The sequence below is a fragment of the Nelumbo lutea genome, chromosome 6 (assembly GCF_056320005.1).
Source record: "Nelumbo lutea isolate HS-2025 chromosome 6, American lotus-T2T, whole genome shotgun sequence".
Lineage (NCBI taxonomy): Eukaryota > Viridiplantae > Streptophyta > Magnoliopsida > Proteales > Nelumbonaceae > Nelumbo > Nelumbo lutea.
Window position 1 is genome coordinate 3344255 of NC_142689.1, and position 23739 is coordinate 3367993.

The 23739-nt window shown below is 38.2% G+C and overlaps 2 protein-coding genes across 2 annotated transcripts; both read left to right on the forward strand.

The window, feature by feature from the left end:
- The first annotated feature begins 6276 nt into the window (after positions 1 to 6276).
- LOC148846864 (phenylalanine ammonia-lyase 2-like) lies at positions 6277 to 8934 on the forward strand. The gene has a single exon (XM_088948824.1). The coding sequence runs from the start codon at positions 6374 to 6376 to the stop codon at positions 8663 to 8665; it is 2292 nt and encodes a 763-aa protein (XP_088804950.1). The 5' UTR covers positions 6277 to 6373; the 3' UTR covers positions 8666 to 8934.
- A 4849-nt stretch (positions 8935 to 13783) lies between these two features.
- Positions 13784 to 15382, forward strand: LOC148846865 (phenylalanine ammonia-lyase-like). Its single transcript, XM_088949451.1, is given in 3 exon segments — positions 13784 to 14123; positions 14174 to 14848; positions 14851 to 15382. Coding segments are annotated over 3 exon segments (1533 nt in total). The 3' UTR covers positions 15369 to 15382.
- Positions 15383 to 23739: the final 8357 nt, after the last annotated feature.

Consider the following 23739-nt stretch of genomic DNA (forward strand, 5'->3'; position numbering starts at 1 on the left):
GACGCCCTTTGGTAATCTATTCTACTACAGTTTCTGATTAAGGTAGGCTTGGTCGGTATCAACTCTGGACGAAACGAGTTTCGTTGTCAAAGGCTGCCGCTTTGGTTGTTGATCGTAGATTCGTAGGTATTCAAGTGAAAGTCTTCTCGGAATAAATGTGTTCTGTTTTAGAAATTGACCGCAAGTAGGTATTTATGCACCAAGAAACCACTTTATTCCTGAGTCCTGACCACTGTTATAATGCGGTTCACGCCTTTGGTAGGTGGGGGGCATAGTGGCCATTCTTTTGTGGATTATTGCATTACTGAATAATCTCACTCCTCTATTTGACATGGCGTCTACTCGTGATGCAAATGGGTTGGTAAACTGTAAAGTGTAAACATCGTTCGTTCACATTGTTATCATTTTTTTGGGGGGTGCAGCACAAACTGCAGCTATCTTGTATTCTTGTGAGCGATCTGATTATCACTTCTGCTAATCAGAAGGATTGGAACCACCCACCCCACTGTGCTTCATCGAACAGCGTTGTTAAGCTCTTGGGAATCCAATTCAACCAAAAGGTTTGGAATACTGAGGCTCAAAGTTTCGGCTAGTCCTCTTCTAACAGCCAAAGCTTCAAGAATTAAACAAGAGGAAGATGCAATCCGACCACCGCCTTCGAATTACTGGCGACCGTTTAGGAGATTGCATCGGTAAGTAATCAATCTAGTAATCATTCAAGAGATTTAAGTGGGTAAGTAATCAATTCTTAATCTCTTAGTTGTAATTAATTACAACATAATGAATTTTAAATTAATCATACCTACAAATTATATTTTGAATGGTGGACACGTGTATTGCTGGTCGTATTATTGATACATATAACATTGTGACACATAACATCTTGAAACAAGTAGGTGATATCCCAAAACAGTTAAGCAACAATTTGCCTTAACCAAGAGGATGGTGTCCCAATTTTATCAATAAGACCAAATACAAATTTTCCTATTGATGCTGGTGGGACAACCCCCAGCCAAGAACCACAACACCAGGTGGGTCCTCAAGAAGACTTTATTGAGGAAGGGAAAGACTTTGATACTTTCCCTTCCTCCCCACTCTTTAGGAGAATCATAGCTATTTATGAATGCTAACTTTGTTTTTCTTTTTATTGAAATTGGTTGGTTTATCCATTATATCTAACTAATGATTTGATTTTGTTTTCAATTTTGCAGATGCACAAAGTTGAACATGGACATCATATATTACTTAAATTTAGTCATAAGCCGTCTATGTATTTGTGAACAAGCAACATTTTTAGCCTTATTTTTTTGTTAATTTAAAATCTTTTTTCTTACTATTTACTCAGTCTTTTTTATTTATTTAAAGTAGTTAGGTTTTAATTTCTAATTCATCATTTTTCCATTTTTTGAAGTCAATGTATAGAGAATTTACTTGGAGGAAACAAGTGAAACTCAAAGTATTGACAAATTTATGCTACACCACATTTGAAGATTGTATTGGTACGTTTTATTTCCTACCTTCCAGTTTATTCAATAAAAGTCAGGAATTGCAATTATGTTTCGTGGGATATTTCTTGCCCAGTTGATGGTCATTCTTATACCCATTTGATGTTTTGTCCTCATACTTCGAATATGTGCGATAGGCCTCCTTTATGTGATACATTTATATTATTCAAATCAGATAATTTTATAATATATTAATTTAATCTATAAATTTATATATGATAATTTCAATTTTTATATTTATATTAATGAATGATAAATAAATTAAAAAGTAATTACTTTTTATTTTAAAAAGTATAAAGTAGAATCTGATTAAATCCAATCCAATACAATTCAAGATCTCTACAATCTGTCATTAGCGTGCGTATATTTTTAATTATTAAAAATAACAGGGCCCCCCGCTAGTTGAATTATTAATGAGACTTGTTTTAGCGGACTACAGCGTGTGTATATTTTTAATTCTTTATATCACTTTCCACGTTTTTTAGGTATACCTTGATAGTAATATCCACACACTTCAGTACATCGAGTAATTAAAAGCGTAATGTTAAAATTCAGTACATCGAGTAATTAAAAGCGTCAATACTCTGTTTTTTGAGTTTTAGTGGACGTCCATTATTCCACCATTATTGCATGCTATTACTTAAAAGGGTAAGTGTGTCCTTTAGTCTTTATTATTAAAAACTATCAAAAGTTGCAGATACCTCCATGTTTTAAAATATAATAACATCCCATAGGCAATAACCTGCATATCGGTCCACAATACGTTTGATTGGTTTTAGACTTTTAGGCCTGCTGTCTACCTTCTAAAAATGCCAAAAATCCCAAATCTTCCCCATTTAGAATATTGAAGGCTTGTTGATACGATATGATACATTTGATAAAGGGTGTATCATAATCTAAACCATAATTAAAAAAATAATAATTTGGAAATAAAATCGTTCTGGTCACCAATTTTTTGGTTGACGGTTCGAATGCCTGGTTTAAATGTATGGCTTGTTCTAACAAAAAAAATAAAAATAAAAAACGATAAAACATTATTAACTTTTTCAATAGTTTTTGGCCAAAAACTAGGTTTGGGGTAAAACGGAACCGATTGCTTGAACTGTTCCTAGGCCGAACGGTCCAATCGTCTGGATCAATGGTGATTTAAAAATCATGCTTTATATGCCCCTTCCTCTCTAACTTTCACAAGTTTTTTTTTTCTTTAAATGAACTATCACAATTGTGTCAATAGTGAGAGTAAAATGACCAAATTTATCCTGCTTGTTTTGCATGTATGGTGTTTATTCTGATTAAATCCAACAAAACAATATTAAGCATCTCACCACCAAAGAACAAGCAAATTAGAAAACAAACCCTTCTCTTCTCTTGAAATGCCACATGAAGAAGATAAGGGTAATCTGGGCATTTTGAAAAGTTTAACAAATCACATGATTGCATGTAACTTTTTTCCACCCATTTTCTGTCATCCTGACAGTAGGCTAATGGAGGAGCTTTTGCGGTATAGTTGTAAAAATCACAAACACACCCTAGTATTGGGGGGGTGGGGGTTCAACGTTATCCTATTTATTGTTTCGTCTTAAAAAAATAAAAAAAACTAGTGTTTCATCAAGTCTTAAGTAATACGTATCACGGTATCAATATTTTGATTTTTTTTTCCATGATATATAGTGTTTTCAACTCATCATTGATTCGATCGATTGAACTGTTTAAACTGTTATTCGGCCAAGATTTTGGATTTAATTTAAGTAAAACCCAAAAAAATTCCAAAAATGTTGATTTTGTTAAAAACTATCCCACCCAGATGGTTGGACTGTTGACCTGATCAACATGATGATCGGGCTGCAAGTTATATACTAACTATGTATAAAAAATTTAAGAGGCCATAAAATTGCACTTTGATATTTAATTTTTTGGGGGTAACTTTTCAAGCTCTGTGCGTTCCAAGGAGCTGTAGGTGTCTTGCTTTACTGTTTTCACAAAAAAACCTTTTTTTAACCTCAAAATACAATTTTAATATTTTTATAAAAAAAATTAAAAGTTGAAATAAAAAACATAAATTAAAAGCTCCATGGTTTGAAAACCATGCTTTATCGTTGAGAAATGTGCGTCTATAGTTTCTTGTGGCCAGTAGATCTAAAATCTGGTGCTTTGTACATTCCTGGCGACTGGTGTGAACTAACTCACGCAGCAAAAGCCCTGTTAACAGCCCAGGCTCAGGCTGTAAATATGGACAGCCAAAGTTTTCTCTTATATCTAAGGGTGTAGGATGTTAGGCAAGAGTTCAGATATGCTGATCATGTACAATACACTCGCAACATACTAGCCACAAGGCACTACAGCCTCACGTGGGGAACAACTTCCATGAATGACACGATACGTATGTGTCATATATCGGGAGTATTGATTATACTTTATATCACCGATATTCCGGATGTATAACTGGATGGGCATGGCCAGCAATGTATCCTAATCAGATCTGGACTCATACAGGAGATTGTTCCTGATGTGGTCAGTAAACCTTTGGCTTGTTAAACAATATGTATCATAGTTTTTAAAATCGAATCGGTCAGGGGTTCAGTTATCAGTTCGAACAGTCTGACTGTTCAATCCGAATGGTGGCCCGTTTTAACAAAAAGTAAAAAAATTTAAAAAAATTGAAAAACGGCTAAAACTGTTCAAATGGTTAACTGGCCAGTTCAACGGTTTACTGACTAAAATCAACAGTTTTGGAGAAAAACGGAAGCGGTCAGGTCAGGTGATATGCATGGTTTTGTTTTATGAAATAAAATACAAGTACTATATCAACAAAATGATAAAAAAAAAAAACCCTATATATTGACCAACACCCCTTGTAACCTCCTTAATGTTCTGGATGTGTTGTTGTAGGGTATTGTGGCCAGTGTATTATGGTCACTAGACATTGATATTTTGTTTTTCAAAACAAATTATAACTGCTACATCAATAAAACAAAAAGAAAAAGGAATTTTTGGACTGCAATGCCCTTTAGAATTTTCTTGCAGTTCCCTCCTAATCTATTAATAGCCCCCTTATAAACCACATCATGTCCATAAATTTAACATCAACCCACGAGCAGGATTCAGTCCACCTCTAGGAAATCTTAACTCGACTGAATCATAAAAACCTTAAAGAAAAAAATGATAAATTTATGATTTGCTTTTCTCAGAAAATTTTATTAATTTTCTAATTTCAACATGATTGACAATACACATCTCATACGGGTTAGAATCTCCTGCCAATAAAAAACCTAACCAATGAGATCCAATATCATCTGTATCTGCACACCACATGTATGATGGGTTCCACACTTAATGTGTGGATACAGATCATGTTGGCTGAGATTTTTGCTAGCCGGAGATCCGGACTCGGTGAGATGTGTGGTGTCAAATTAAATTGGAAGCGTGTTGGAACGCATTTTGTGGGAGCAATCTCCAAGTATTGATTTTTCATAGATACTGCTTAAAAAATTATGATATATATTCAATTAAATCCACTACTCAACCAGTTTTACATATCTATCTAAAATTATTGTAAAGCGAATACTTGCCTGGTGCAGTTCTTATATAGAAGTTAAAATTTGATTATACAATGTCAATTTTATCGTAGCATGTGCCGTTACAACGAAGAAATAGTCTTAGACTTGTTAAGTTCGTTGTCAAAGTGAGCTAGCTGCATAAGACTCGTTCCTTACCAACTCCTGCCTTATCCACATACTAGCATGTTTTAAAGGTAAGATGCTTTCAGGCTTTGCCTCGGTCTCTTAGCTATGCATTCGTCAGCATACAGAAATAAGACTCTCTCTCTCTCTCTGCTCAGGGTTGGTGGGGGTATTTCATAGTCTCAGGTGCAAATTTGATAAAGAATACCATTACCTGAATCTCACATATAAGAACTGGGGAACGGGGAAGGGAAGGGAGTAAAAATGATGAAATTTCAGCATTGATATTGAATGCCTGAAATTAATAATCAGTAGACTGGGTTTGGTGCCTTTGAGTCAATCTGATTTCACGGATGGATGGAAAGAAATACCAAATATCCTGGACTGAACTTGCCAGCTGGACCGGTGGCTCAGTCCGATTTTTAGGAACCTCAACTAGCCAAAAGCTAGAAGACTGGGCTGGCTGGCTTTGGCAAGAACAATAATGAATCAAGAGGCAGGCGGACGTGCAGACAATACAGAGTTGTGTGGGTCTCTCTCATGAGTCATGCCTATCGAAACATTAAAAAAAAAAAGAGTTGTAGCCTTGTGGGTCAGGTCTCTACTCATCAAAGTCAATCACAAATTCGTCAAGGTCAATATATATGTAAATTAAGTGTCCACTGGACTTGATCAACAGTCAAATTTATAGTGCCACCGCCACACCAGACCAAAGCGACAAGCACTCACCCAATTATCAAAAGAAAATAAGAAAACCCAAAAGCTATAGCTTAGCCTCCTCTCCTATTATCCAAATTGATCACGGGGAAAACAGTGGTAAACTTCTGCTTTCCTTCCATCGATCAGAATCGATCCATGAAGCAGTTGAGGTTGAGCCAGCCAGCCAGCAACGTACCAAATCCTGGTCCCACTCCCACTCCCACCAACCAATACTTGTGTTCAAATTCTTTTGGATTTTAAGTTAGACTTGATCGTTGACGCAGTCATCCTTCACCTTCATCTCCCCTTCCTGCTACTGCTACTGCCCCACTATTACCCCTTCCTCCCCACTTCATCATTTCTGATTTCTTATTATTATATATACCCACAAACTCATCTCCTGCTCTCAGAACACTAATCTCAACTCAATTTATTTTTAGTGTTCTGTAACACACAGGTCCTTACTCTTCTCCTTCAGACCTTGCTGCAATGGCAACCAACGGAATCCGCCACCCAGTCGACAACTGCCGCCCTCCCACTCTTCCCATCCCAAAGGATGGAAAGAACCCCATCTGGGTGGCTGGAGATTCTTATGTCCCCAATCCACCACACTGGAAGAAGGCTGCCGAGGCTCTCCAATGCACTCACTATGACGAAGTACGTCGCATGGTGTCTCAATTCCAGCAGATCAAGACGGTCAACCTCCAGGGCACCACCCTCACCGTCGCTCAGGTTGCTGCGGTTGCTCGTCGGCCTGATGTTGCAGTTACCCTTGATGAGGCTGCGGCCAGGGACCGTGTGTCAAAAAGTGCCAATTGGGTCGCCGAGAATATTGCTCGTGGGACTGATACATACGGTGTCACCACTGGTTTTGGTGCCACGTCCCACCGGCGTACCAACAAGACCACTGATCTCCAGACGGAGCTCATCCGCTTCCTCAACGCCGGTGTCATCGGGAAGGAGAATCTTCCTTCCAGTTACGCCAAAGCGGCAATGCTTGTTCGCACAAACACGCTGATGCAAGGTTACTCCGGGATAAGGTGGGAGATACTGGAAGCCATGTCCAAGCTCATGAACCAAAACTTGATTCCTAAGTTGCCTTTGAGAGGGACTATCACCGCCTCCGGTGATCTCGTGCCACTGTCTTACATTGCAGGCTTACTAACCGGCAGGCATAACTCGAAAGTAGTTACCCCGGACGGCGAAGAAATCACGGCCTTGGAGGCACTGAAGCGAGCTGGAATCCCTTCTCCGTTTGAGCTGCAGGCTAAGGAAGGTCTAGCTCTGGTCAATGGGACTGCAGTCGGTTCTGCTGTAGCTGCCACAGTTTGTTTCGACGCCAATATATTGGCTCTCCTTGCTGAAGTACTCTCGGCCTTGTTCTGCGAAGTCATGCACGGGAAGCCCGAGTTCACTGATCCGCTGACCCACGAGCTGAAGCACCATCCTGGCCAAATCGAATCGGCGGCCATCATGGAGTTCCTTCTGAACGAGAGCGACTACATGAAAGAGGCAAAGGCCCGTCACGAGAAGGACCCGCTTACAAAGCCCAAGCAGGATCGCTACGCGCTCAGGACCTCCCCTCAATGGCTTGGGCCACAGATTGAAGTGATTCGCATGGCGACTCACTCTATCGAGCGAGAAATCAACTCTGTTAACGACAACCCATTGATTGACGTGGCTCGCGACATGGCTCTGCACGGAGGGAATTTCCAAGGAACGCCAATCGGGGTCTCGATGGATAACCTCAGAATCGCCATCGCAGCCATTGGGAAGCTCATGTTTGCTCAATTCTCTGAGCTCGTCTGTGATTACTACAACAATGGATTGCCTTCCAATCTGAGCGGCGGGCCCAATCCGAGCCTGGACTACGGGTTCAAAGGTGCTGAGATCGCCATGGCAGCCTACTGCTCGGAGCTTCAATACCTGGCCAACCCAGTCACCACGCATGTCCAAAGCGCAGAACAACATAACCAGGACGTCAACTCCCTCGGTTTGATCTCCGCAAGGAAGAGCGCAGAAGCCATAGAGATCTTAAAGCTCATGTCTGCAACGTATATGGTGGCACTTTGCCAGGCGATTGATCTTCGACATTTGGAGGAGAACATGAAGGAAGTGATGAAACACATCGTCAACCAAGTAATAAGGAAGACACTGTACACGGGTGAAGACGGGTCGATGCTCGAAACCCGTTTCTGCGAGAAGGAAATCTTGCAGATTATCGAACACCAACCCGTGTTCTCCTACCTCGACGATCCGACGAACCCATCATACGCTCTACTCCTCCAACTGCGGGAAGTCCTGGTGGAAAAGTCGCTTCAGGAATCTCCAAAAGAGGAAGGGGAGACTGACAGCGGGTACTCAATATTTAAACGGATACCCGTATTTCAAGAGGAATTGAAGGCGAGATTGGGTGAGGAGGTAGCCAAGGCCAGGGAGAGATTCGACAATGAAGATTTCCCCATACCAAACAGGATTAAGAAATGTAGGACTTATCCCATATATAGGTTTGTGAGGACAGAAGTAGGGACTGTGCTTCTGAGTGGTGCAAAGAAGGTGAGTCCTGGAGAGCACATAGAGAAGGTATATGAGGCCATCAATGAAGGCAAGCTGGGGGAGACATTGATTAAGTGTTTGGCCTTCTGGAGAGGATCGGCGGGACCGTTCACGCCTAGGCTGACGGTCTCATCTCCGGCACACTACAATCCTGAATACTGGGGCTGGTTTGAGAAGGCGAGATCTCCCTCGACTACAAGTGGGAGAGGCTTTTGGAATCTCTAAGCTCTCTTCTTTCGTCCGATCCGTGGTGGCTGTGCAAGCAGAAAGTTTCATTTCAGTATTGATCGGTGTTAGAATTGAATAACTTCTCGCTTATTATTATTATTATTTTTCTTTTTACATCCGAATATATATGCTTTGAAATTTGAATAGGAAGGTGAAGAAGAAGCTTCATGTTGGAAGAAATTATCTCATCAACACTGTGTATTGAACAAAAAGCCTCTGTTGTAATTGTTTCAATTGTCAATTCAACAAATCGTGTTTTTTTTTCCTGTTTTGGATTTCAGTTGACAGTTAGTACTCTAGCAGTTAAAATTTCTACTCTTCTTTCTAAAAGCCTAAACACTATCTAAACATGCTAACATGGGTTCAGGCGAACCAGCAATCTTAGAGGTGAAGTCCCTTTGTGCAGAGTATGAAGGAGGTATCAGGTTGTCAGATCAAGCAATATATAGACAGAGTTCTGTCTGCGTTGTGGATTAACGAGCTGATTTGAACCCGCGAAATGGATGGACAACATCGGGCGGTTTGAAATAGTAGGTAGATGGATTAATTTTGCCTTTGAGCCTGAAAAAAAAAACAGTCCGGATTTCCTACTAACTTCCCTCTACTCCCCTCTCTACTAACCCATTAAAATTATTCCAGCTGTAACTAAGCCTTATCTAGTGTAACGATTGACTAATGACTAATGCCTTAATTAATTCCTCCGTTGGATACTATTTTAAAGAAGTACCTGTTTTTATGCATTAATTAAATATTTCTAAAAATAAAAATATAATAATTTTGGGTGGTCCGTAACTAGGGGTGCTTCACGGTTCGGATAATCAAATCGTGGGCCTTTTTTGTAAATTGAATCGGTAGTACCGGTTTTTGGAAAATCGGTAACTGGAATCGAATCGAAATCAGTTGGTTAATCGGCTGATCGGTTTGGTTAATCATGATTCGATTCATTGATTTTTTGGTTTTTTGACTTTATAATATTTATTATAAAAATATGCATAAATATATAATAAAAAATTATGAATATATATAAAATATTATATTTTAAATAATAAATAATATATAACATATTATAAATATATATTTATATATAATACGTATTTATTAATTTATAATATATATAATAAATATATAAAAAAAGAAATCCACCCTCACAATCCTTTCAATAAGTCATTAAAAAGTCGATCCGGGCCCTGCAATTGGCTCTTTGAATACCACATTCCACCGCCTTGATTTTCACAATGTCAATTAATCGGATTTGAGCATCTAAGCATCTGTGTAAACTAGTGTAAGCTAGATGGATGGTGATGCGATGAGCCATTCACCCATGTTAGTATTTCTATAACCCATTACAACCAGGTAATGGGCCGAATAGAAATTTAGTTGGGTTTGGACCAATAAATTTGGATTTTGACCTTAGGTTGGGTCCAAGCCAAGACCCATGTTTAGGGTTGATCTTGGGTTGTCCCTTAACTTGATTCAATTCATCTAATTTATACCACTGTTTTGTTAGAGCCAAAAGAGGTTTAAATGTATTTAAGAGGAAATGAGGGATTTAATAGGAAAAAGGGAGATGTTACAAACATTTAATTTGGATTCGTTCTTCACCGAGGAATCTCATATACATCGCAGCCATGCATTGAGAATATCTCCCCATGAATGATTACTTATAAGTACCAAGTTGTTCTGGATGTGCGGCTCTAAGTTTTGTGAGGTTGGTGTGAGGAGCAAATCCGAACTCTAGTGGGTGGAGAGAGAGATTATAAATTTCTTAGAAAACTTAAGACCTAAGAAAATTTTATTGTGACTTCTTGTAATTTTAATAATTTAATTTAAAAAAAAAATAACCCCATTCATGGCTTCCCACTTTCCTCTTTATAATTACACTAGCAAGAAAACCCATGTAGATGTATGGGGTTGAATAGAACTCTGGTCAAGTTTGTTTTGGCAAATTTAGTTTTTGACATTAATTTGGTTCTTGTTTAAGGTCCATGTTTAGAGTTGATCTTCAGTTGGCCCTTAACCCCACTCAACCCATCTAAATTCTACCCATGTTTTACTAGATAGGTCAAAAGGGGTCTAGAGATATTTAAGAGCAAATATAGGAATTTAATTGGGAGGGGAGATGTTATAAACATTAACTATTGAAGCGAGAGAAAGGGAAAGAGATTTGAGGGGACATGTTTGCACCCTGAGATTTATGAGACTTTATGATAAGAGACTAAGATGCACAGTTTAAAAGTTTTCTTTTTTTCATTATAGTAAATTCTCTAACTTTTTTCACATGTGTGAAGAAGGAGAGAAGGGGAGACTCCTTATGAGGCTTGTGGTGAGAGACCTTCACCTCTCTAAACTCCTCTTTCTTATATAGATATAGATGATGTTATTGATTCCTTTCAAATATTGGTAATTAAAATTTACAATTTTAAGTCCCAATAACCCACGACAACAATCTAATTGCATTATATCATAACAATTTGTTAAAGTAGCATGGGCTTTAAATCTTACAATTTTCAAGTCACTTTCATCAAATTTCACTTATTAGTCCCATATCAATAACAAAATTAGGGAAAGAAAGAAAATGATTAACTGATAACTAAGGGGGTATTTGATAATATGGTTGGTTTTGTTTGTGAAAACAAAATCAAATGCCACATAGCAATGTTATATTATTTTTGCTGACATGGCAGCTGTTAGGTAGGTGCAAGGAGTGCTATGTGAGGAGCAGATCCTAATTCTTTCAAAACAATGATGATAGGTTTTCAAGTTAGAACTTTTACCTCACACAAGTGGCTATCTATCTTTCCAAGAAAGAGTTTATAAGCAATATTTCTTTTCACAAGTATTCATTTCAAAGAGACCGGATCTACTCCTCACAACTAGTGCCTCACACACACATCCTATCATGCATTGGGAACATCTCCCGTACTTATTACTTATAATTCAAGGGAGATGTTCCCAATGCAGGGTGGATGTGCCTGTGCGGCGCCCATTTGTGAGGAGCAGATCCCGTCACCATTTCAAAGACATGATTATATGTTAAAAAAACAAAAAAGATTAAAACTCGTCCATATGGGATCCATACTAACCTTCTGATTCAATATTCTTACTAATTCAAACAAAGTGGATCCATTCTTTTAAATCGTCATAAAGACCTTCAATGGTGTGATACCTATTTTTTCAGATGAAATGTACTATGAACTAAAAATTTAAATTGATTATTTTTCTAATTACATAAGAAACCCAAATCATATTAATCTCAAACAAAGATAATAAAAATATATAATAGGCATAATTGCCTCATGCTTAGTAAGTGGTGCTTATGTAATAGATCTCATGTTCAACTAATTCTACCTACTAGACTAGATTCAACCCGACGAAGTCCAAAACTATGGGATATCACTTTATTCATTCCACTTGGCATGGTGAAGCCCGTGAAATATCGGAGAGAAAGTTTGTTATCACACTTGTTCCTTAGGCTGTGTTTGGTTGCAATGCAAATAAATTTGTGCTGATGCAAAATTATAATAGTGTAAATGATTTGAACGTACATTTTGACCTATTTTTATTTCAAAATTTAACTTTTTTTGTTTGATTGCAGTGCAAATTAAGTAAATTAACATGGTGTTTGGAAGTGTGGGTGCTTTTTTGGACCGATTCTCAAGAAAAAGATGTCTATATTTACAAGACCCGTTTGTTCACAAAAAAAAAAAAAACATGTTTCTACCACGTATGCAGTGAACAACACTATGCTGTTTGGTAAGGTGATTTTCATCACCGCTTTTCATGTATGTGCTGACAGGTAAGCATTACATAGGATATACATCAGGCAACCGTTTTGGTTCCCAATTTTCGAGGCATACCTGATTTTTAATAATCGGCTCAACTAAATAATGAGATACATGAACGTTTGTTGAAACGCCTATGTAAATCCGACATAGCACCTCTTTTTTTTAAAATGACAATGGTTCCAAACATTCTCTAATACATTACCATTGGTTCCACAGCCTTTTGAACAGCTAATGAGTCCAGCTAATCTTATCTCCCTAATGTGGCCTGATCTCATATGCCAAAACAAAAATAGATGCTTTAGAGATTGGTCAATGTAAATTGAGTGGCAATGGACTTGACCAACTGTCAAAATTTAAAATTCTAGCTACTACGACAAGAAATAAAAATGGAAAGTTACAAGCATTCACCAACAGACCAATTCACTTAAGAAAAAGGCTAGAAATGGACCGAACATAGAATCCGTTCGAATTTGATTCGACAAGAAATTAATCTGATTGGTTTGAATTCAATAGAAATTGAATGGATCCACCGAATTATTATTTGATAAGATTATCGTAAATTAAAAATCGCATAACCACTTCAAATCTGATTGTAGTAAAGATAATATTAATGGGGTTCAATTATAACCAATCAATCGGTATCGATACCTTGAACCTTGGTTGAATCAAAGCTCATCTCTCCGTTTGAGAAGGCTTCTTTGCTGAATGAGTTGCATTGACCGACTCTTTGGGAGAAAGCTATCAAAACTAGCTTCACGGAAAGTTGAGTTTGTGATTTTCCAATTTTCCATGTCTCGCCTATTTTGTAACGCTGGAAGCCGCTGCAGGAAAGCCCTCGTAAACTATTTCAGCTGCTTTTAAGTGCTCTTCATTCAAAGAGGCTGAAGCGGACAGCTTTACAAATGACTAACCAATAGCTGATTTGGGCTCTCCCCATTTTTCACCAAACATGAAAATCGGAAATCTGAATCGGGTATAAACGGCTTGGATTAAAATTGAATTGGATCAATATCCGATTCGTTTGCAACCCTGCCCAAAAATTCACCTGCATTGATGAAGAGGTTGAGCAAGCCAGCTGGTCGTCCCTACTCCCCAGTCCCACCAGCCAGTTTGAACGAAGCCCACCTCCCCTCCCTCCCTCCCTCCCTCCCTAGTACTCTACTCCCCCACTTCATTTCTCTCTTTCTCTCTCTGATACGTTATTTCTGATTTCTTATATATACACCCACAAACCGCTCTCCCTCTCTCACAAAAATAATCTCAGCACATTATATTCCTAGTACTGTTATAGACAGGTCGTCACACGTACATTTCCTCAGACCTTCCGGCAATGGCAACCGACGGCATACGCCATCCAGTCGATAACTGGCGCCCTCCCACTCTTCCCATCCCAAAAGATGGAGAGAATCCCATCTGGACCAAGGCTGCCGAGGCTCTCCAATGCACTCACTATGAGGAAGTACGGCGCATGGTGTCTCAATTCCAGCATATCCAGACGGTCAACCTCCAGTGCACCACCCTCACCGTCGCTCAGGTGGCGACAGTTGCTCGTCGGTATGGTGTTACTGTTAGCCTTGACGAGGCTGCGGCCAGGGACCGTGTAACAAAGAATGCCAATTGGATTGCCCACACTATTGCTCGTGGGACTGATACACTCGGTGTCACCGCTGGTTTTGGCGCCGCATCCCACCGGCGTACCAACAAGACCACTGGTCTCCAGACGGAACTCATCCGGTTCCTCAACGCTGGTGTCATCGGGAAAGAGAATCTATCGAGCGAGAAATCAACTCTGTTAACGACAACCCATTGATCGACGTGGCTCGCGACATGGCTCTGCACGGAGGGAATTTCCAAGGAACGCCAGTTGGGGTCTCGATGGATAACCTCAGAATCGCCATCGCAGCCATTGGGAAGCTCATGTTTGCTCAATTCTCTGAGCTCGTCTGTGATTACTACAACAATGGATTGCCTTCCAATCTGAGCGGCGGGCCCAACCCGAGCCTGGACTACGGGTTCAAAGGTGCGGAGATCTCCATGGCAGCCTACTGCTCGGAGCTTCAATACCTGGCCAACCCAGTCACCACGCATGTCCAAAGCGCAGAACAACATAACCAGGACGTCAACTCCCTCGGTTTGATCTCCGCAAGGAAGAGCGCAGAAGCCATAGAGATCTTAAAGCTCATGTCTGCAACGTATATGGTGGCACTTTGCCAGGCGATTGATCTTCGACATTTGGAGGAGAACATGAAGGAAGTGATGAAACACATCGTCAACCAAGTAATAAGGAAGACACTGTACACGGGTGAAGACGGGTCGATGCTCGAAACCCGTTTCTGCGAGAAGGAAATCTTGCAGATTATCGAACACCAACCCGTGTTCTCCTACCTCGACGATCCCAGAACCCATCATACGCTCTACTCCAACTGCGGGAAGTCCTGGTGGAAAAGTCGCTTCAGGAATCTCCAAAAGAGGAAGGGGAGACTGACAGCGGGTACTCAATATTTAAACGGATACCCGTATTTCAAGAGGAATTGAAGGCGAGATTGGGTGAGGAGATAGGTAAGGCCAGAGAGAGATTCGACAATGGCGATTTCCTCATACCAAACAGGATTCAGAAATGTCGGACATATCCCATGTACAGGTTTGTACGGACAGAAGTGGGAACTGAACTTCTGAGTTGTGCGAAGAAGGTGAGTCCTGGAGAGCATATAGAGAAGGTATATGAGGCCATCAGTGAAGGTACGCTGGGGGAGACATTAATGAAGTGTTTGACTTTCTGGAGAGGATCAGCTGGACTTTTCACGCCTAGGCCGATGTTGCCATTTCCAGCACACTATAATCTTGAATACTGGGATTGGTTTGAGAAGCTGAGGTCTCCGTCGGCCACGATTGGCAGAGGCTTTTGGAATTTGTGATGGATAGACTGTAGGTAACGTTCCATTTCTGTATTGGTCGGTGTTGGAATAACTTCCTTTAATTTCCTTTATTTCTTTTTGCATCTAAATACGCTTTTAAATTTGAACTAGCAGGCACCCGTGTGATGTGTAGGTTTGTTGAGTGAAGTGAAATAATACATATATATAATATTTAATGCATTTTTTTTTTCACTATAACACTATGAACTAATATCATGGTTTTTAAAACCGGATCGGACCGGACGGTCAGACCGGAAAAATCGGTAACCGTTCAGCCCTCTGGGTCTGGTTATACTGTAAACCGCTAAATCCTTAAAAACTATCGAAAACAAGGGTGAGTATTTAGTTTATTCGGTTAAAAATCAAACTGGATAAATCGAATTTTTTAGAACTGAAATAAAAAAAATGAAAATCAAAACCAAATTATTATAAAACCGAAAGGTAGAGAAACCTTTCCAAACCTTGTTTAAGTTTTCTTATTTTTCCTTTCCTTTCCCTATTTTTTCCTTCAAACCAAACATAGCCTAAATGTTTTAGCAATTAAATGTAAATCCAAGAAAAAAAATCAAAGCATTCTGTCAAACCCAAAGTCCTAATGAAAATGGTTCCACTACCACATTAAAATCTCCCATTTGTGCTACACAATGGAGAGCTCTAGCTGCTGATGGCTAGAGGTGTAAAACGGGCCTGTGGGTGGCCTGCGCAAAGTGCTGGTCGTGTCATGCCGCCCTCTCCTAGGATAACTTGGGGGGGTTGGCCCGGCATGGCCAATGGCCTCGGCCTGTGTCAAGCTGCGGGTCGGGCTAGTCTGTGGGTCGAGTTTTGGGCCAGGTTGGGCTGTGCATCGGGCCAAAGCCATTTATATAAAAAAATGACAAAAAAACTTAAAATTTTAATTTTATATAAATTTTAATGTATACGATTGCTTATATATACAATAATTATATAAATTAGTATAATAAAATTAACAAATTTATTTATTTATTAATATATAATATAATTATAAGTTATATAAATAAATATATAAAATATACATAAATAATATATGGGTCGTGTCGGGCCATGCCACAGGCCATGCTAGGTTGGGCTACGGTCTGGGTCGTGCCGACACGCGGGCCACGGGCAACACGGCCCACTCGATCGTGTAGTGTCGACTCAGCCCGTGGGCCTAAAACCCTAGGCCCAGCATGGTCCACACAAACATGCCAAGCCTGACACGATTTGCACCTCTACTGATTAGTCAAGTATCACGCATGAGTATACTGTATACAGTCTCCATTATCTCTAAAAATGTTAAATGTATATATTCTATGCTGGTCTCAATGGTGAAGTGGGCCGAACAGTCCAATGACGCCGCTCACTGCGGATAGACAAAGGAAAGGGGGAATGCAGGTTGGACGGGACATTAATGTAGTAAGAGTGATCATTCCAGCCTGACCCGGCCCTGGCCAACCTGACAATTTCTGGGCTTGGGCCTTTGTTTTGTGTTCCAGGCCAGGCCCATGTTCATTCCTATCTACTCGAATAATGTACTAACAGATCCGAGCATATAAAGTTTTTTTCACCAAGATGAGATGAGAACATGCATTCCTCATCATTCCTCATCATTTCAGAAAGTGAAGTGAGTGGAATTCATAGAAATATTTGAAATGGATGTCGGAACTGACAAATAGAGCAACGAAGGAAAGAAACCCAACCAAGATGTTTTATGTTTCATGTATGTTATGTTTAATACATGTCCATATGATATGATGGCAACGATTCGTTTCTTTAACTATTACTAAGATGATTATGTATGGTAGTCATTATACATTTAATATGTTGGTTTGATAGTAGCAAAAAAAACTATACAAGTTATACTATGTTTGGTTTGATAGAAAACAAAAGAGAGAAAGTTGGAAGCTTTTTAGGACCTTTGTTGAAGTTGCTAAACAAACATTTCCTCGATTTTTTTTTTTAATTTTTTATCAAACCACGCACAGCCTTCCGTTGGCACATTGTTCATGGATCTTGAATTGAAAATCTGGTAAAAATTTGAACAAATAATTATCTCATATTCTAGAGTGCACTACCCTGGTACACACTATTACTACAAACCCATTGGGCTAGGATTGAAGTTTCTAACATATTGGGTTGGACTAAGATTCTGGTCCAACTTGCACCTCTAGCTACCTTTTGATTGAGTTCAAATTGGGTTGGACTAGGATTCTTGAATTAAAACAGTGCAGTTCGCTTTTTGTTTATTATTTATGTGAGAGAGAGAGAGAAGAGGACAAATACATTATGTGCTCATGCCCTTTTGCCAAATTCATTATATATTGTTCATAACTAATGAGAGTTAATTTGGCCTTCCAATGACTTCATGCCACTTGGCACTTTTGAACCGTTGCATTATACCTAGGCACCACGTAGGTAGAGATATGTCCTTACTAGGTCAATCGAAAACCACCTCATCTCCACCTCAAACACACCTCGGAGGCTTTGAGAGATTGCGAGTTCCTAGCATCACCTCTGTGGAGCAGACCAGAGACCTTGGCAGGAGGGCTGACCTATTGCCGAGTAATTACCAACCTGACCGAGGTCTGAGGTGACGACTTACGTGGTGTGGCGACCGACTTCCATTATGTGCGACTTGTCGCCTCTGATTCCTTCATGACCATGTCGCTTGATTGACAGAACTAACTTTTGTATCACCCGCTTTAGAGATAATCGGATAAGCCTTATCGCTATCCACTAAAACCACCTCTAACGGTGGTGGGCCGATAAGCTGCTTTCCCTTGAAGATTTCGGGCGTGCTATAGACCGATAAGCCATGCTCCTCCTTAACCTGCAAAAGGTACACACAATTGTGCACTAAATTCATTCTTGCATTCTAAGCTCTCTTGCTCTTTTTACTCTCACCACTAACTTAAACTTCGAAGTATCCACCCCAGATACTCTAACACTGTTTTCTTACAGCTCGGCCTGCCAGGCTCACCAATTCAATGTCCAAGCTCTCTTTCAGCAGGGAGCTGCCAAATCACACACCATCAATACTATATACACAATTTTGTTTTTTGATGCATTTCATATAATTTTATATTTAAATTGGCCTTTAAGCATGCCCATGCATATCTTAATTCTTCCATTATGTCCTAAAGCAACATTTAGTTGTAGTGCAAATCTGAATCAGATAAAGAATTTTGCATTATTTCAATTTTGCATTTATTTATTTGCAGCTATGAGTTTTACTCTTAATCTTTTACTTGACATGAAATTTGTACTTCTTGTCTCACTTGCACTTACTAACAGCATAAAATTTGCATCTCAAAAATGGGTGCAAATTTTGTATCATCTTCCTCCTACCTCTATTCTCTCTCATATAAAATGGGGAACAAATCATCTTGCTTTCTTCCTCACTCCCAAACAAATGATCATTCTCATACGTACCTCCATTCTCCTGCATATAAGGTGGGACAACACTATTTTTCTTTTTTTTTTTTTTTACTTTTTACAAAAAAAACAAGACAAGGTTAAGTTTGAAGCAAAAACAGACCAGAATTTAACCACAGCCCATTCCACTCCATGCATCTACACAAGTCAACCAAATGTAGTCTATTTTGATTGTATCAGTAATTCAACTTCACATAAGTTATAGAAATAAGTTTGTCTTATGTAATTATGAATTGTAATAGTCATTTAACTTGAAACTCATGGATTAGTGCGAGTTTTTTCTGACTATGCTAATGATTCCACTGAATTCATGCATTTTCTAAGTGTGTCAATATGACTCTCTCATACTCTTTGCAATACTAATACCTTAAAACCTTGGGCGCATCCCTTTCTCCTACATAAAGTCTATAATACAAGGGGCACGACCCAGCCCAATAATGCTTAATCAAAGACCAAATTAAAAAAAGAAAAGAAAAGAAAAGAAAATAGATGTAATTAAAAAAAAAAAAGAAGAAGAAGAAAAGAAAAGTTAGGAGCATGGTTTTTAAAACCAAATTGGTGATTGAACCGGTCAGGGGGCCAGTTACCGGTTCGAACAGTCCGATCATTCGACCTGAACAGTCGGTCCGTTCTAACAAAAAAATTAAAAAAAATTTGAAAAACAGTCAATACCGTTCAAATAGTTAACTGGCCAGTTCAGCGGTTTATTGACGAAAATCAATGGTTTTGGGAAAAAAAGTGGTTTTGAGGGAAAACGAAACCGATCAGGTGACCAGTTCCCAATTTTTCTGGTCTGATCCGGTTTTGAAAACCATGATTAGGAGCTTTGGAGATGGGTCTTGGCCATGAAGATCGTCCTTAAGGCTCAGTTTGGAAGGATACAAATACAAATATATAGAGTGCAAAACCTTATATTTTATACTTTTTTATATGTATTTGCAATGCACATATTTGTATATATACTCTTTACAAACTGAGCCTAAATCACTAAAACAGATAAGATATGAGATGTAACATTCCAGAGCTATCTTATTTGTTAAAAAAAAAAAAAAAAAACTCTTGTGATTAATTTAAGATCTTCATGACTGACAAAGCCCGTGATGGTAACTTTGCTCCAATCCATGTTCATATCCGTGGAAATGGGATAATGGTAGTGTTGGTATCACCATACTTATCATTACGTTCATATTCTGCATATCCACACCTTTCATCAGATATGGGCCCTACTCATTGGATTATAATAAAAAGTTTTTTTGTCCACCCTTTGTTTGAGGGATATTCACATCAACATTGATTATGTGTATAAACGGAACAAATTCGAATCAGAACAGGCAATATTAGAATTTAAGTTTAATTAAAAATTTAAATATCTGAATTTGATAGATTTTGAAAATTAGTAATCAAATTTAAATTCAATTAAATATTCGAATTCAATTCGATTTGAATTTGACCAATTAATTATTTTAGGCAATTAATGATTATATAAAATAAATATTTTATATATTGTATATAATAATTAAATAGTTGAGTTCAGATATTTATCAAATCAAATTAAGTCATATATGAATTGGACTGATTAGATATTGAAATTATTCGAATTTGATTTGATTCAATTATGTTAAATCTCGAATTTAAAATTGGATTTTTGAATACTGTTGACACCCCTAACATTGATAATATATTGTTCTCTCTCTCTCTCTCTCTCTCTTTTTACTAGAAGAAAATGTGTCTTTCACTTTACTTGATAATATATTAGTTGGAAGCCAGAGATGCACGAAATTTGTTCAGCGAAATTGAAGATGGAATTCTATAATGTTTTAAAGTTTTTAATGTTCAAACTTCAAACATAAAATATAACACTTAAAATCATATTTTCCTTCTATATACTAAATTTACCTTGCCAAGCACAGATTTTGTTAAATTTAACTAAATAAGGAATTGTATGAGATTTCTAAGCTTTTTAGACCAAGTTGAACAACGCTAATTTTAAAAGACTTAAAACTCCCTTCAGATTTCCCCTAAATACTGAAATGTCCCCTCATTTTTTATTTAGACTATAATGCCTCCCCTGTTTGAGTTATATCCAGTAGAATCATTAAAAGTCTCTTTTATCCTTGTTAAAATTTTTAAATTTTCAAAATAGTGGAATTGTTTCAAAACAGAAAATAGAAAGTGTCCCTTCCACCTTTAATTTTCCCAACAACAATTCGAACCATGTGACTCCATCTGAAACTTTTGCACTTTTTTTTCAGCACTTTCGGTATCACCAATTCAATGTTTGTTTTTCTTATGTTCATCTAAAACGTCATAATATAAATGAATAGATTGCTTACGCACTAAAAAGTAAGCTGTACAACAATTAATATAGAGGGTTTCATTAACGGGAAGAATAGATTGCTCAGTCCATGAGATCAGAAAAATAACCAGAATTCAAAAAGCTAATTAGGTCACTAATTCACCGGTTCAACCACCCAGTCCGTTCATGTCAGAGGACAGTGGTATCATCCCAGGATGGTGATTTTTTCTGCCTAATTAATTGCCAATGTTTCTAGGTCCACTTATTCAGGAATGTGCTCGTTGCTCGAATTAGGTTTGTCTTTTAGGCCTTCATTTATATTTGATCGATAAAACTTTTGTGTTTGGTTAGAGCATGCATGTTATATTATGTGCTTCTGTGTATTATTTCCGATTTATCGTTTTTTACTTTTTTGGTAGAAAAGGAAAAAAAAATGGACCACGCAAAACATGATAGACCTCTCCAGAAATCATTCGTACAAATATAATTGAATTATTGCCATTGCCACCCTAAATTAGAATTAGAAGAACATGCTTTCCGAATTATTGGAGATGCTCAAAATTGGTTAACCAATCTGCTGGCAAATTTGCTTCTCTGAACGCATTCGAGTATCAAATTGTTAACCATGAACCAATTACAGTGAGAAACAGCCTTCAACAATAGAAGATTTCACACCCTTTAGGTTAACCAAGTACGGTGAGAAACAGTGTTCAACCAATTCGTTGAATCCGTTGGTTTGGAATTTTTAAAAAATCAAAAGTATTGGTTCAGTTTCCGTTAATTAATATGAAAAAATTGACGGTTTTCCAAAAAACTAGTAACCCTAGTTTGATTTCAAAAATAGATTCACGGTCCCCCCCCCCCCCAAAAAAAAAAAAAAAAGAACAAAAAAAAGAAATAGAAAACCCCTAACCAATTTCTTGGGTACATTGATTACCTAATTAAAACACTAATCAATCAAAGTGGTGTCATGTGAATGTAAATGAAATAACATCTGATTGCCATACTTTTTTGGTGCTATAGTGGGACTCACATATACAAATAAAGTTACAAACCAAGATGAATTCTGTGGGGGAGGATCCTCTACCTTTTCCAACCAGGTGGTTCCGTGAAAGTTTTCTTCATTTTATGGAAGAATCAAAGGAAGAAAATAGAAAAAGTGATGGTGAAACTGTTACAAATGCTTACCCTTTTCATCATCCACCCTACTCTCTCTCAGTTTAGTCATATCAAATTTAAGAAGTGGGTTTTATAATTTTTTCTTTTTCCCATGTAAACTCTTACTGCATTTTTATATATATATATATATATATATATATATATATATATATATATAATAAAAAACTTTGAAACAAAAAAAAAAAGAAAATTAATTAAAAGATTTTATGTGTGGAAAATCCCTTCTCTACTTTCAGAACCCCATAGAAACTCCTCTATCGTGGGGTCCAGTGCATCTCTCAGGTGTCCAAAAAAACTTAAATCCCAATCTAACCTTGAAGTCGATTTATTTTCTAATTTAAATTAGAAAGTTAGTCGATATCCTGCAATAACAAATTAAATCTAATTTATATTGCTAACTAGAATATAAAAAAACATCCCAAATTCACAAAGTTTTGAAGACGTCATATTGTGTGTCCCACTCTTATAGATCTTTTAGATAAAATAAAATAGTTCTATAAAAGTGGATTATTTCACTGTAAATCAAACCTAATTTAGTCGTCTTCTATTCAAAATTAAAATCCCAGAAGAAAACAGAAACTCTCTCTCCCCTTTTTTTCTCGTGTGTCCAAGAGCTGTTTGGTTTTGGTAGATCTGATTCGAATACGCAATACGTCAATAAACTAGTAGTAGGTGGTCCCCATGACCTTATCCAATGGGAGGGGAGCATCGGTTTGTTTGGGATGGGCTTGATGGGCTTGATGGGTCGCTAATCCTATTCGTGTCGCTAACAAACAAAGTATAGAAAAACAAGCGTCCGTCCAAGTTGCTGTCTGTAGTTTCTGGATAATATCTACTAAACAAAGCAAACCAATTCGTGGGGGGCACATGACAGGCACGTGGTTTTCGATCCCTCAGGCCTCGGTCAGTCCGTAGGTGGTTAGCCCTCAAATATGGAAACCAAATAGCTATGGCCGCCTGTCGCCTGCGGTTTTTTTACAAGGGGGAGGGGCATTTCAATTTTCACATTTGGATTTTGGGTGTGAGAGTCTTCTCATCTTCTGTTATTCGGTACTGACATACCCACCGTAATAAACACTACTAGACTGGGTTCTACTTCCACAGACGATTATTGGTTGGTTGGAAAACGCAACAGGTAACAGGCTATGGCTATGGGTGATGAAGGAATTACAGTTTCCAATGAATGAACTAACAAATACATCGCATCCAGATGCTCAATAGACAAATAGCGGAATAAGAAGGAACAGAAATGGTGTGCGTAGTGGTGACTGATGTAATGAGAATTAAAGCTTCAGCTGAAATTCTGGTTGGACGGTACACAGATTCAGAGCCCATTGTTTCTTCGACGGTGGATGAATGATGGATGATCCACAGAAATATATGTACTACAGTTCTCTCACATTGCACTTGCAGCTGCTGGTTGTCGTCTTTTGATTCCCAACAACGAATAAAATTTATGAAGCT